We start from the raw sequence: 14663 nt of genomic DNA on the forward strand, positions 1-14663 counted from the left end.
GCTATTGAAAATATTAACAACTCATGTTCATGCTATATCTAAGGCTTAGTCGTAACCCATTTCTTCATGATTGCCATTACATGATCCATGTGGCTTCTATGGATGAAGAGTAATTTATTTTCTTCCTGTTCATAGAAATCTTTCATTTGATTATTGAAATTTTTGATGACTTTTAATTTGAGTTTGAATGTTAGCTAATTCCTTAACGAACTTGGCTTTGATTTTATCAAGAGATGATGCCATGTTCACCTTGGCTTTAGCCTTGTTCCTCCTCATTGTATGGGTTAGCGGTTGAACATCATCGTCAATATGGATTCCATAATTCTCAACCCATGAAGTTAAGGAAAAAATTGGAGTAGTGAGCACGCCATAAGCATATGTAGTGCAATCCCCCATACTTGATGTCTTTGTTCTTTTTGGTGCTTGTGTACCATATACAAGGTGTTCTCAGATTTGAGTGGATCTAGGACTGAATCAGATCAATTCGTGTAGTATCCGTCAAACTAATTCACTACACTCGAATCTCGGATCGTGTAAGAAATGAGATGAAGAACGAGAGATAATGCACTTTTTAACTATGTGTAAAATGGAATGTTTCGATTAATCTGCTGAAGGGCTTGACATGACAATTATCTAATAGAAGTAAAGTATACTGGTGGCGTCACAAGACTCCCTTTTGCTTATTTTATTGTTTTTTTTTTTTTTTTGCCTTTCAAAAAATGTTTGTTTTTTTGTACCGACTCACCACGCAACGTCCAGTACCGACAACGCTCGGGTTTACTCACGCCCGGGTTTTACCTAACTTTTTTGTAGTTCTGGTACCGTCACAAATGTAAACGAAATCGACAAAATTCACGTTGACCCACCGCCGGAATGCTCGGATTTTACCAGCGCCTCGGTTTTACCGACTCACCGCCAGAACGCCCGAATACGAGCCGACTCGCCGTTTCAACGATCGGATTTTACCAACGCCCAGGTTTACCGGCCGAATAAAATTGTTTTAAATATGTTAACAAAAAAAATTATAATATGTTATACGAGTTTCGTAGAGTCACTGACTCAGCGTCTGGGACCGACTAACGTCACCCCATTAATGACTGATGTCATCCATTGGCTCACCTCAATTTTAATTTTAATTTTTTGTTTTAATGTATTTTTAGTTACAGTACCATAACGAACGTATCCAATACTGACTAAATTAATGTTGACTCGCTGCTGTCATCCGGGACCAACCGACGTCACCCCATTGGCCTACCTCAATTTTTGTTTTTAATTTTTTGTTTCCAGCTTGTTTTAGTTCCAATACCGTAATGGACGTAGCTACTATTGACCGAATTCGCGTTGATTCGCCGCTGCAACATCCGGATTTTAACGACCGATGGGAAATCACTAGTTCGTATTTATAGTCAAGGCTCAATATTACAAAGCAAAGGCTCGTAGGCATTGGCCCAAATACAATTAAATAAACAATACTATTAACCTATTATTACATAGGCCTATATTTTTAGCCTAACATTAGTCTCACATGAATTGACACGTGATAACGCATTTCGGTAAAAGACTAATACAAATTTCAAACCACAGGGAACATTTGCCACTTTGTTTCGACATTTTTAAGATCCTTAACCAAGTCCATCTTGACCAATCACACGATACACGTCGTACCACCTTAACACGTTACTTTCTTGCTTTGAGAGTAGCATAAAGATTTTATAAAAATGAGAAGGATAAAGTACAAACATAAAAATTATGTCTAACAAGATTTGACACATTATCACATCACATATTGATGTGGATTTATTTTACAATAGTCTCTTCCCTTGTGACATGAACTTAACCACTCATGGGTCATCATCACCACCACAGCTTTACCAAACCTCTGGTCGCAACTCACCCGTTGCAGGAGGCATCCATCTTCCCGAGTGATAAACGCTTTCACCGACTTTCCACCCTGGCACATCTTTCATTATCCGTGCCTCTTCCTCCAAATATTTCTTCCATTCTTTCACAAATCTAAAACAAGTATTGAAGCAAATTCCAAAATAACGAAAGGTTAATGCCATAATAAAAATCAACATACTTTTTTATTTTTAACAAAAAAAAGTCCAATAAAGCTAACTTTGTCATATTAAGGTTCTTTAAGAGCATTCTCAGCCCGTTCCCTATAATTATGTGAGGGGGGTTAGTAAATTATATGGTATGGTTATGAGTGATTGTGAGTAGAGGAGAGAGAAAATGTTATATGGGAAAGTTAAATTTAAGGTTTCACTGTTCATACCGTATAATTTTTTAATATTTTCTAAAAGTGGTTGTGAGTGAAGGAAAGAGAAAAGATAATGATAAAGGTATAAAAAGTATTATTTAATTAAACAGAGGAGAGAAAAACAATGATTTTTAGTGTAATATTATGATATATATGGATATAGGGCAGTGAATGGGCTGTGAATGCTCTAACTTGCAAAATATACATGGAAAAATCACAAAACATTTTTTTGTATATTAAAGTCCTCCAAAATTCACATACTTTTAAAAAATATTAAGCAATAGCGTGTTAATTCTTCAATTAGTCAAATTTAAAACATGTCACTTTACCAAATTTTGACCAGTTTAAGAGTTAACAAGTAATTATTTAGAAAAGCACAAATATGTACATTTTTTAAACAAGTTTTAGGGATTTTGATATATAAAAAATAAAAAAAGGTGACTTTTCATGTATTTTTTACAAGTTGAGAAGACTTTATTATCCCAAAAATTAAGTTGGACTTTTTAATGAAGAATAACAAGTTATCGTAATTACATATTAACCCAAAACTATATCCGTGCATACCTTTCATCCTCTTCAGCTTGAAGCATGGGCAAAATAGCCCTCCGAGCAGCATACTTTTCCTCCTTTATTGCCCTAAACAATACAGGTCATGTTATACAATGATTGTAGCTCTTGTTCATGAAGACTAGTCAAATGTAGAAACCTAAATAGATAATCAGTAGTAAACCAGAAGGCAAAAGAACCGGGCCCAAAGCGATTCACAACTAGGACAGTTGAAACTGTAGTTTGAAGAGTCAAATTAGGACTGGTCCTGCAGTTGTGTTTAAGTCCAGTTATTACATCCCAAAAAAACTGGTCCTAAAACATTAAACATTCCAACAACTTAATAATAATAATTTCAAATCAATATTGTTGTTCTATTGTTCATAAGTAAACTTCGTTCAGTCTTGTAACATTTCAGTACTTACTCAAAACCTTGCAATTCTCATTTTGTTATATGTAATTAGTAATTGTTAGTTAGTCCATAAAAAAGCAAACTTTACATCTTTTGTATCATATATTTAAGACAAATTAAACCATCACGATGCATTCTCGTTTCCTGGCTGCCGTTACAAACAATAATAATATGGGCATGTTTCCCTAGGGCAGACCAAATTCTTACCCCTAAAGCTAAGATCAATTTGAGGACTGATACAGCTGATCAAAACTTTTGACCTAAACAAAATCAAACGTAACACCAAGTGCTTCTAATTTAACAGAATAATATGAGAAACAAACTGTCAGGATTGTGAGTTATGGGAGTGAATGGTTTTTAAGTTTTTGCTATATACAATACAAGGTCTTGTTTTCTATGAAGTGGTAACCATTTATTTGCCAAAATCAGAAACAGACCATTTCATGAAGAACCAAGTTATGTGTTTGTGATAACTATCCCTGTTATGAAGTCAACTGTAACTCTTTAGACTGCAATATTGTCGAAGCACGAGATGAATCTGACCTGATCCATGACGATGTTTCCACGGATTTTGAGATGAACGAACCACGTCTTGATCTTCTTCTCCGGCTGGTTGGGATCTGCAATGACTTTTTGGGGGTGTGAAGGTGACCGCTAAGAAATCTCCAGGATCTCTTGTTCACAGACACAAAAATATGGTGGTCGGCTCTTATTGAGAATAACCCACCCCTAATAAGGAGGTGGAGACCTCCTTATATAGGGAGCCTCATGGCCACCATCATGGTACCCTAATGGGCCTAGCCCAGTTAGGGTTACCTCCACGAAACCCCCTCAGCCCAATAACATTGTATTAGTCCATATAATAAAATAAGCCAAACATAATAAACTTAGGGTCGTAAAACCGGGTTTAGTAACATACCCCTACAAGCCCCCCAAGTCCAGCGTTGCTCCTGGGCGCGCAAGCGTTTAGGTGGAGCGCTGGACTTTATGAGGTGTGTTAGGGCGTGAGGCGGTTTTTTCCCTTTTCTTCGGCCTTATCTTTATTGTCTTGGAGTTTTGGGAGGTTTTCTTCATGATGGTGACGTGTTGTGGTTTTTATGACAATGATGGTGCACTAGCATGAATAAGATATAGCACGCCGAATAATAAAAGCCTGCGCGCGAGGCGACTTACGAGCTATGAGAATAATAAAGCTTGCGCGCGAGGCGACTTATGAGCTATGAGAATAATAAAAGCTTGCGCGGGAGGCGACTTACGAGCTATAAGAATAATAAAGCTTGCGCGCGCGAGGCGACTTACGAGCTGTAAAAATAATGAAGCCTGCGCGCGAGGCGACTTATGGATCTATGAGAATAATGAAGCCTGCGCGCGTGGCGTCTTACGAGCTATAAGAATAATAAAAGCTTGCGCTCGAGGCGTCTTACGAGCTATATGAATAATAAAAGCTTGCGCGTGTGAGCGACTTACGAGCTATAAGAATAATAAAAGCTTGCGCGCGAGGCGTCTTACGAGCTATAAGAATAATAAAAGCTTGCGCGCGAGGCGTCTTACGAGCTATATGAATAATAAAGCTTGCGCGCGTGAGGCGACTTACGAGCTGTAAAAATAATGAAGCCTGCGCGCGAGGCGACTTACGGATCTATGAGAATAATGAAGCCTGCGCGCGTGGCGTCTTACGAGCTATAAAAATAATAAAAGCTTGCGCGCGAGGCGTCTTACGAGCTATATGAATAATAAAAGCTTGCGCGCGTGAGCGACTTACGAGCTATAAGAATAATAAAAGCTTGCGCGCGAGGCGTCTTACGAGCTATCTGAATAATAAAGCTTGCGCGCGTGAGGCGACTTACGAGCTGTAAAAATAACAAAGCCTGCGCGCGAGGCGACTTACGGATCTATGAGAATAATGAAGCCTGCGCGCGTGGCGTCTTACGAGCTATAAGAATAATAAAAGCTTGCACGCGAGGCGTCTTACGAGCTATATGAATAATAAAAGCTTGCGCGCGAGAGCGACTTACGAGCTATAAGAATAATAAAAGCTTGCGCGCGAGGCGTCTTACGAGCTATATGAATAATAAAGCTTGCGCGCGAGGCGTCTTACGAGCTATATGAATAATAAAGCTTGCGCGCGTGAGGCGACTTACGAGCTGTAAAAATAATGAGGCCTGCGCGCGAAGCGACTTACGGATCTATGAGAATAATGAGCCTGCGCGCGTGGCGTCTTACGAGCTATAAGAATAATAAAAGCTTGCGCGCGAGGCGACTTACGGATCTATGAGAATAATGAAGCCTGCGCGCGTGGCGTCTTACGAGCTATAAGAATAATAAAAGCTTGCGCGCGAGGCGTCTTACGGATCTATGAGGATTCCCAACCTTTAAGTTTGGCGCGTAGCCATATGGGATATTATGAGGATTCCCAACCTTTAAGTATGGCGCGTAGCCATATTGGATATTATGAGGATTCCCAACCTTTAAGTATGGCGCGTAGCCATATGGGATATTATGAGGATTCCCAACCTTTAAGTATGGCGCGTAGCCATATGGGATATTATGAGGATTCCCAACCTTTAAGTATGGCGCGTAGCCATATGGGATATTATGAGGATTCCCAACCTTTAAGTATGGCGCGTAGCCATATGGGATATTATGAGAATTCCCAACCTTTAAGTATGGCGCGTAGCCATATGGGATATTATGAGGATTCCCAACCTTTAAGTATGGCGCGTAGCCATGTGAGTACAATCATGGTTGTTCTTATCCTGATTTGGATTAGACTGTTCATTTGTTATGTCGCTTACACGCGGCCTGCGCAATGTCTCCTTTATTCTCACGCGCAGATGTGGTGCGTGAGCGTGCATGATGCGTGAGCATCTAATATGCATGAGCATACGTGAAGCCCAATAACATATGTGATGCGTGAGCATATGAGATGCGTGAGCATACGTGATGCGTGAGCATACGTGATGCGTGAGCATACGTGATACGCGTGAGCATGCGTGATGCGTGAGCATGCGTGATGCGTGAGCATGTGATATGCGTGAGCTGTGGCGTAGAGTAATCGCCGGGAGCGCGCATGCGATCCGCTGTGGCGTAGATTAATCGCCGGGAGCGCGCATGCGACCCGCTGTGGTGTAGAGTGGTCGCCGGGAGCGCGCATGCGACCCGCTGTGGAGTTGAGTGATCGCCGGGAGCGCGCAGGCGGCCCGCTGTGGCGTGTAGTGATCGTCGGGAGCGCGCATGCGACCCGCTGTGGCGTAGAGTGATCGCCGGGAGCGCACATGCGGAATCCGAAGTTGATCCACAGGGAGCGATTTTGATCCGCGGTGGCACGCACGATCTAGAGATTTTGAATATCCACATCAGGTAGGTTTTATGTAAAACCAACAGATCTAATAGGATTTATAGATCTATGAATATGAAGTGTGACTGTTGCTCAAACAAACCCAGATCTGAAAAAATCATAACTAGATTTGGTATTTTTCACTTAGAAAAAACACAGATCTAAGGGTTTTCCCCAAAAGTTCGGTGGTATTTCTTCCTGTGTATTTCCAGATCTGGAAGTATTTTTTAGATCTACGGATTTTTGGATTTCCATAGATCATATCTGAAAGAAGAAACCGTAGACCCGAGATATTGATGAACAGATCGGAGGGCCGAGACGAGAAGCGAAGCGTGGTTCATTGCCGTCCCACGGATGGCGCCAATGTCGAAGCACGAGATGAATCTGACCTGATCCATGACGATGTTTCCACGGATTTTGAGATGAACGAACCACGTCTTGATCTTCTTCTCCGGCTGGTTGGGATCTGCAATGACTTTTTGGGGGTGTGGAGGTGACCGCTAAGAAATCTCCAGGATCTCTTGTTCACAGACACAAAAATATGGTTGTCGGCTCTTATTGAGAATAACCCACCCCTAATAAGGAGGTGGAGACCTCCTTATATAGGGAGCCTCATGGCCACCATCATGGTACCCTAATGGGCCTAGCCCAGTTAGGGTTACCTCCACAAAACCCCCTCAGCCCAATAACATTGTATTAGTCCATATAATAAAATAAGCCAAACATAATAAATTTAGGGTCGTAAAACCGGGTTTAGTACCATACCCCTACAAAATCTAGATCAACACGCATATGTTGCAAGTTTAATACCTATCAACAAAGCCAAACATTAAGCAAAGTCCTACTATCATCATGGTATCTGCACCGGTTTTGCAACTACTACTTACCATCATGAGCCAATTAAACGCCTGATTTTTAAAAGCGCGTTTCAAGCGCAAAAAAAACGCAAAGCGACATCACCTTGTCACTTTTTCCTACAGTCCTACATATAGTCACATGGACCGTGGTTCGCTCCGGTATGGGAACACGATTCGCTAGTGGGGGCGTATTTAGTACGTAGGGGGGTAGGCTCATTTCGGTAAGAACCGGTACGCTGTACCATAGAGTTTGGTTCGATGTTCCCAATTCAAAACAGAATTTCCCAAATCAATAAAAAGGAAAATTACCATAACAAAAAATAAAGATTACCAAATTTCAAAATCCAAACACTAATCAAGAACAAAGCAGAAAACAGAACATAAAGGTTCTAAATTATTAATTTATTGGCCGTCTTTTAAACTTTGGAAATTACTAGTTAACTGATTATATTTTATAATATAAATTACTAATTAATTGATTTTATATTTTTATTATTATATAAACTGCCCAACTTGATTGATCGTCTTTGGATTTTAGAAACCTTTTAACTAATACCTAAAAATGAGGAAACGAGGAGGAGATGCCTGATTTTCCGCCCAAATTGATTGGAATCATTCGATAGATTAAATTGATTGCCAAATCCATCGGATCGGCTTTAATTTAAATCTGGATCGACAAACCATTCAATTGAAATTGTTTTCACCATCCATTTGGAACAACGCACCAGTCAATTGGATTTGTATTCATCATCTATTTTTTTTTTAAATTAGAATTTTTTTTTTATATTCTATATATATGATTGTTTATTGTATTACATCGAAACAGAAGGCAAGCGGGCAACAAGCTGCGCCGCTACTCCTTTTTGAATCTCAAAACCCAATCTTTTAAAAACTATATTTGCTGATCTTGGAGTCATAACGCGGTATGTACGTGATTTAATTCTAACCCCAACCCCCAACCCCCCCCCCCCCACAAAACAATCCCCGTCTTTCAAGATTTTAATCATCACTACGACTTTGCCGGCCATCGATCCTATCGTCTTCCTCCAATCATGTGAAACGGGGTTTTCTTTATAACTGCACGCAAGTGTTCGATGAAATGTCTTTTTAAGGTTTAGTATCGTTTTGTCATATTTTATGACAACTCATTCCTCTACTTTGAACGGCTCATGGCCGTGTCCGTTCCGTGCGTTTCATTGGTGTTCGAATGGTGGAGCGGGAAATAAGGGGATTTCTCGTTTGATCTCTCATCTCAAGAGTGTGCACCTTACTAAAGAAGAACGTAAAAGTGTGTTGCGGGAGGCGATCTCTACAGACCATGGCTTGTTTTTGAAAGTGGATGAAACATTGAAGGTGTTGGATCAATGGTTGTGTGGGGATTGCATGAACCTTCAGAGCTTGAAACGTGCTTGTCATCACCCTGATGGCATTGTGAAGTTTAACGATCATGCAATTGACTCGGATACACACATTATTGGGATTTCGAAACCTTTTATCAAGGGCCCCGAGACAACTGTTCATGAGTCCTTCGTGTTGGATGTCTCCCTCCCTGATCGTGTACTTAAGGCACCTATCGTTACCGTCAAGAGTATCCCTCATAGTTGTCGGATGGCCTTTTCGCAAGCTTTGAAAACACTCTATAAAGTGGTTGCTCAACCAGATTCCGTTGATGCGTGGGTTAGGCTGTTACTTCTTCCTCTTTGCACTTTACAGGTGTTCAGACCCAAAAATAGGCACGAAAGCAGGTCCGGGAATAGGAAAGCCATGCAACATCATTCAATAATGAGTTCTTTAGCCACATGGGGGAAAGTTGACGGTATTACCATGTTAATTAAAAATCTGTTAAATGGTTCTAGGTTGAGGTCCTTAGGCCAAGGTGACATGGATATTCAAAAGGAGTGGGATCTTGTCAACAATAACGTTAAACAGTGTCTTCGAAAAGTTGCGGATGGTCACTTTACTGCTGCAGTAAAGGTGTTATGCTCATCCGGTGTTGCACCTTACAATTCTGATACCACAAAGGCTTTAGAAGCTAAACACCCGTACAAGAAGCCGCCGGCTATGCCGAACATGACTTATTCCGAGCCTCCTCTTGTGGCAGAGGTTGATAGTGTCCTTGGTTGCATTAAATCGTTTCCCAAAGGAACTTCGTGTGGGAGGGACGGTTTGAGAGCGCAACATATTTTGGATGCTCTTTGTGGAGAAGGGTCGGCTATTGCCACTGACCTCATATGTGCTATCACTGCAGTGGTTAATTTATGGTTAGGAGGGAGATGTCCGTCTACTTTGGCAGAGTTTGTCGCGTCTGCTCCTCTTACACCACTTTTAAAACCCGACAACGGGATCCGACCTATTGTAGTGGGTACTATATAGAGGCGTTTGGTTTCTAAGGTGGCTATGAAAGGGGTTGGCAAAGAAATGACCAAATACCTTAATGATTTCCAGTTTGGGGTTGGTGTGTCGGGTGGTGCGGAGGCCATATTACATAGCGCCAACAGGGTATTGAGTGAGCGCCACACTGATGGGTCTCTTGCAATGCTTACAGTTGATTTTTCTAATGCATTTAATATGGTGGATAGATTAGCTTTACTTCATGAGGTAAGGATCAGATGCCCTTCTATTTCCTTGTGGGTGGAATTTTTATATGGGCAGCCATCAAGACTATATCTTGGGGATGATAATATTTGGTCCACCACAGGGGTTCAACAAGGAGACCCATTGGGACCACTCCTTTTTTCCTTGGTTTTACACCCCCTTGTGCATCAGATTCCAGACAATTGCAAGCTTCTTCTTCATGCCTGGTATCTTGATGATGGGACAGTCATTGGAGATTCAATGGAGGTGGCTAAAGTGCTGGATATCATTAAGGTGACGGGTCCAACTTTGGGTCTTGAACTGAATATTAAGAAAACTGAGCTATTTTGGCCTTTTTGTGATGGTACGAAGTCTCGTGATGGTTTATTCCCTGCTGACATCGGGAGACCATTATTAGGGGTGAAGCTTCTTGGGGGAGCTGTTAGTAAAGACACCGGGTTTATTAAGGGTTTGGCAAAGAAGAGAGCTACTAATGCTGTTGATTTGATGCGTCTTCTCCCAAAACTTGGTGACCCGCAGAGTGAGTTACTTTTGCTTCGATCATGTATGGGTATTGCTAAACTTTTCTTCGGTTTGAGAACATGCCAACCTGTACACATGATGGACGCAGCGGTGTTTTTTGACAAGGGATTGCGTGAGGCGATCGAGGACATTGTAGTTTGTGGAGGTCCTTTCTTTGGAGACCTCCAATGGCGACTTGCTTCCTTACCCATTAAGAATGGGGGTTTGGGGTTGTATTCGGCAGTAGAGGCTTCCTTTTATGCGTTTGTGGCCTCGAGGGCCCAATTGTGGGTGCTTCAGAATCACATTTTGCGAGACAGTGGTATATGTGGGATGGATTCTGATTATTCTTGTGCTCTGGCTTGTCTTCGTGATATGATTCCAAGCTTCGATTTTAGCAGTTTCTCTAACAAAGAGACCGCCCCCTTTAAAGCCCAGCATGCATTTGCGAGCACTCTTTTTAGTAAAATTGTTCACGACATGGAGTCACACTTTAACATGACAAGCAGACAAAAAGCCATTTTTGAGTGTCTACAAGCACCACATGCTCAAGATTTTCTTCTTGCTATCCCTATAGATGGGTTAGGCCAGCATATGTCTCCAGTGGAGTATCGTAGTATCCTTAAGTATCGCCTTATGATTCCTCTATTTCCGGTTGATGAGATATGTCCTGTTTGTCGTAAAGCGTGTTTAGACTCATATGGGGAGCACGCGGTGCACTGTAAAAAGCTCCCGGAGTTCAAGTACCGACACGATCTGGTTAGGGATGTGCACTTTGATATATTCATGCGAGCTGGAATTTCTGTTAAGAAAGAAGCACCTGTGAATTTCCTGACTGACCCGTCGGAGGGAAGATCATCTCTTCGACCGGCTGACATTTTGGTGTTTGGATGGATAGGAGGGAAACACGTGTGTGTGGATTTAACATGGGTTTCTCCTTTGGTGGGCTTAGGGAGTAGTGGTTTCGCGGTCGGTCAAGCCGCATTAAAAGCTGCTTCAGGTAAGGTGGCAAAACATGAAAAGGCGTGTCTTGATAACCAACATGTATTTATTCCTTTTGCTTTTGACACTTTTGGTTTCCTCGCGCCTGAAGCTGTGGAGCTACTTACCCGTGTTCAGCGGGTCATGCATAGTAATGTTTATGACTCCAAGATCATCTATTTGGTACGACAAACCAGCCAAATCAATTCGTGATTTCATAGCGATTTGGATCGATTTCGATTTTGTTTCGGAACAAAACATTCCAATACGAAATTCGCGGCTTGTCGAGCGAATTATGTGACTATGGTCCTACACAAGGTGACCAAAGTACAAAAGAGCAAGTGAGGCGCGATTTTTAGGCAAGAAAGCGCACCTGAGGCGCATCCTTTTTGTACGCAGTCATTTTATGTTTCAGATTGTTGTACAACATGCTTTTTAGGTTGTACACGTAGGTAATTTATATACAAAATCCTATATTGAAGCTTATTTATAGCTAAATATTGGGTAGGGGATGCTAAAAACCTATGAGATATTTTTTAAAAATATATAAAAACCTTGCGCCTCGCGTACGAAAATCAGTGCGCTTTTGTGCTTCGGTTTCAGAGCCCGTCTCTTTTGTGCACTTCTCGCTTTTTAAAACCAAGATTAGATGATTGGGAGTGTTTATCATTTCAGGTTTCCAAGAAGTTTGTCAATGATAACAGTAGACTTATCAAGTGAACTATGGGATCACTGCATTGTTAAATAGACTACCAAATGCAAATGCAGAAACATTATGTGCAGAGTAAAGTTCAAATATACTTCACTTTAGATTCAAATACATCAATCAGGACTACCAAATCTAAATCTAAAGCCAAACCGATTCCAATTTCTACAATTCTAGCAGATGTGATGCATATACGCTTAAAACTAACTAAATTTCCGATTCGATTATCAAATCAAATTAATCCTAAGTTCAATTGCAAATTGAATTGACTAATAACTTGTGATACAAAACTAACTTGCGGATTCGATTGAATAAGCCCGCCCTAACTTGAATCACAAATCAAATTCACTAATAATAATAGAAAGCCTAGGGTTAGTAAAGTTACCTACGGATGGCATTGCCCTTGCTGACCTGGTACATGCCCCAAGAGAAGGCGCCAAAGGCAGCGAGGAAGATGGCGACGGCGCTGGGGCCTTTGGAGGGGATCCGGCGAGCGTAGCGGACAGGAGCAAAGCCGCCGGGAGGAGGACCGTCTTGGAGGAGAGGCATTTCCTTCACGCTCGCCATTCCTGGCTTATTCCTTATCGTCGCCTCCGTCATCCTTCTTCTTCTTTTCTTCACCAAAACACAACTTCAACCGGAGGATTTGGTTGCAGAAGAGGGTTTGATAAAACTGGAGGGTGTCTCTAACCTGCGCTTATGTTACCCACTAATCATCATTTTCTAAAATGAAAATTTGTAAAAAAAATTATTATTATGAATAATAATAATAATAATAATAATAAATAAATAAAAAAAAATACTCAATTTTGGGTTTTTACTTATGACTTATATGAGTAAGTTAAGTCCATTCATCGAATAAGAACCGAATGCTTGGCTTCACAATTTTAAAAAAGAACTGAGCCACACGAACATTAGAGCATTCTCATCCAACCCCTTATATGTTTTTATAATTTAGAGAGTGATTCAGAGTGTTGTGAGTGAAGAATTTTTATATTTTAGAAAAAGTAGTGATTTTTCTGTATATTTGAAAAGTTACTTTTCATCCCATATCATTTTTTAATATATTTTGAAAGTGGTTGTAAGTGAAGGAAAGAGAGAAAAGGTAATGATAAAGGGTATAAAAGTATTATTTAATTGAAATAGAGAGAGAAAATGTAGTGAGTTTTAGTGTAATTTTTGGTTTGAAGATAGAGGGTGGGATGAGAATGCTCTTATTAAATGCCTGGGTGAAATTCCTTTCTTAAAGTGTGAACTCATCTCCAACTTTTAACATTCACATAAAAATCTCTAGTGGTTGTTCGGCTGGTTCATCTTTAACTGTCACACCCCAACCTGAGACGGAAATGCCGGGGTCTGAGCTGATTATTCACAGCTTAAAGGTACTATTATAATATAAAAATGACAATATCTATTAAGCTAATTATTTTATTCAAAGAGTGCACAAATATCCATAACACAAATAAATAATTTAAAACAAATAATCCAATCAATATATATATATATATATATATATATATATAATCTTCATTAAATTCCCTAGTGTCTTTACTAGATTTCCTTTTCACGTTAAACTTCAATTCAAATGCAACCTGCATATGCGTAGAAAATAGAGTTTGTCAACAACACATGTTGAGTGAGATTATCACCAGTTTTTGCAATGATATAATATTAATATAATAAGTAACAGAAATAAGCAAAACGTAATAAATTGTTGTAATGAAATCAAACCATGAGCAAATAAGGTTTCAGTTTACCATTGCCAATCGAATGGGACGTTGGTAAATCAAACATAAGCAAGTAATAAGACCGTTGCAAAGCGAATCGGTCGCGGGTTAATAGTAATAGCCATACTATAAATGAGAATATGTTGGACCTCTCCGAATGCGATAAAGTAAATAAATAAGCAAGTAACAAATATATTAGATTAATCACACACAATTACACATTTGCTATTTTTGAGATATATAGATAATATGAAATACGAATAAGTACGCATATGTCCCCAAAACTTGTGAAAACTTAGTAAAATAGGGAAATGATAAAAGTCACCTTAAATATCAGGCGAGTGAATAAAATAACAATAAGCGAGTTAGTAATTAAGCGAGTCGTCCACTAACACGTTAAACGAAACAAACCAACTGAACCTAAACTTTGAGAATATAAAATATGAGTAAAAACGAACTCAATGCCGCTGAAATCATTTCAAATGGACGTTTAGAACTCCGGTTATGTTAAATTAAAGATTTAAGCGAGTCGGTACTGACCAAAATCCGAACAGCGATTCGGAAGTCGGGTTTTGATCAGTAGCATTAAAATTTCGTTACGAGAATAAAAGTCTTCTGGAGTGAATGTTGGTTCTTTAACATTCGGATTTCTAAACCCGTATTCGTTAATATTCAAACCGACTCGAGAATATTTTAGATCTTTGTTATTAATAAAAACCAAATGTTTATGAGTAATTA

At 40.0% G+C, this 14663-nt stretch overlaps 1 protein-coding gene across 1 annotated transcript; it reads right to left on the reverse strand.

The window, feature by feature from the left end:
• Window positions 1-1778: 1778 nt before the first annotated feature.
• Window positions 1779-12801, reverse strand: LOC143560566 (NADH dehydrogenase [ubiquinone] 1 alpha subcomplex subunit 13-A-like). The gene is made up of 3 exons (XM_077048847.1): window positions 12584-12801; window positions 2828-2899; window positions 1779-2013 (listed from the first exon to the last, which is right to left on the reverse strand). Exons 1-3 carry the CDS (start codon window positions 12796-12798, stop codon window positions 1869-1871), a joined length of 432 nt encoding a protein of 143 aa, XP_076904962.1. The 5' UTR covers window positions 12799-12801; the 3' UTR covers window positions 1779-1868.
• Window positions 12802-14663: the final 1862 nt, after the last annotated feature.

This window comes from Bidens hawaiensis, unplaced genomic scaffold, assembly GCF_021521415.1.
Source record: "Bidens hawaiensis isolate Kalapana, Puna unplaced genomic scaffold, B.hawaiensis_p1.1 tig00020412_1, whole genome shotgun sequence".
In the NCBI taxonomy this organism is placed as follows: Eukaryota; Viridiplantae; Streptophyta; class Magnoliopsida; order Asterales; family Asteraceae; genus Bidens; species Bidens hawaiensis.

Bases quoted from the DNA above. Each gene is read 5' to 3' on its own strand.
- LOC143560566 (XM_077048847.1), bottom strand. From the start codon at position 12,798: ATGACGGAGGCGACGATAAGGAATAAGCCAGGAATGGCGAGCGTGAAG. The intron at 2,900-12,583 runs GTAACTTTACTA...TGTATTGTTTAG, and splicing joins AAGGGCAATGCCATCCGTAG to GGCAATAAAGGAGGAAAAGT. The intron at 2,014-2,827 runs GTATGCACGGAT...TACTTGTTTTAG, and splicing joins CAAGCTGAAGAGGATGAAAG to ATTTGTGAAAGAATGGAAGA.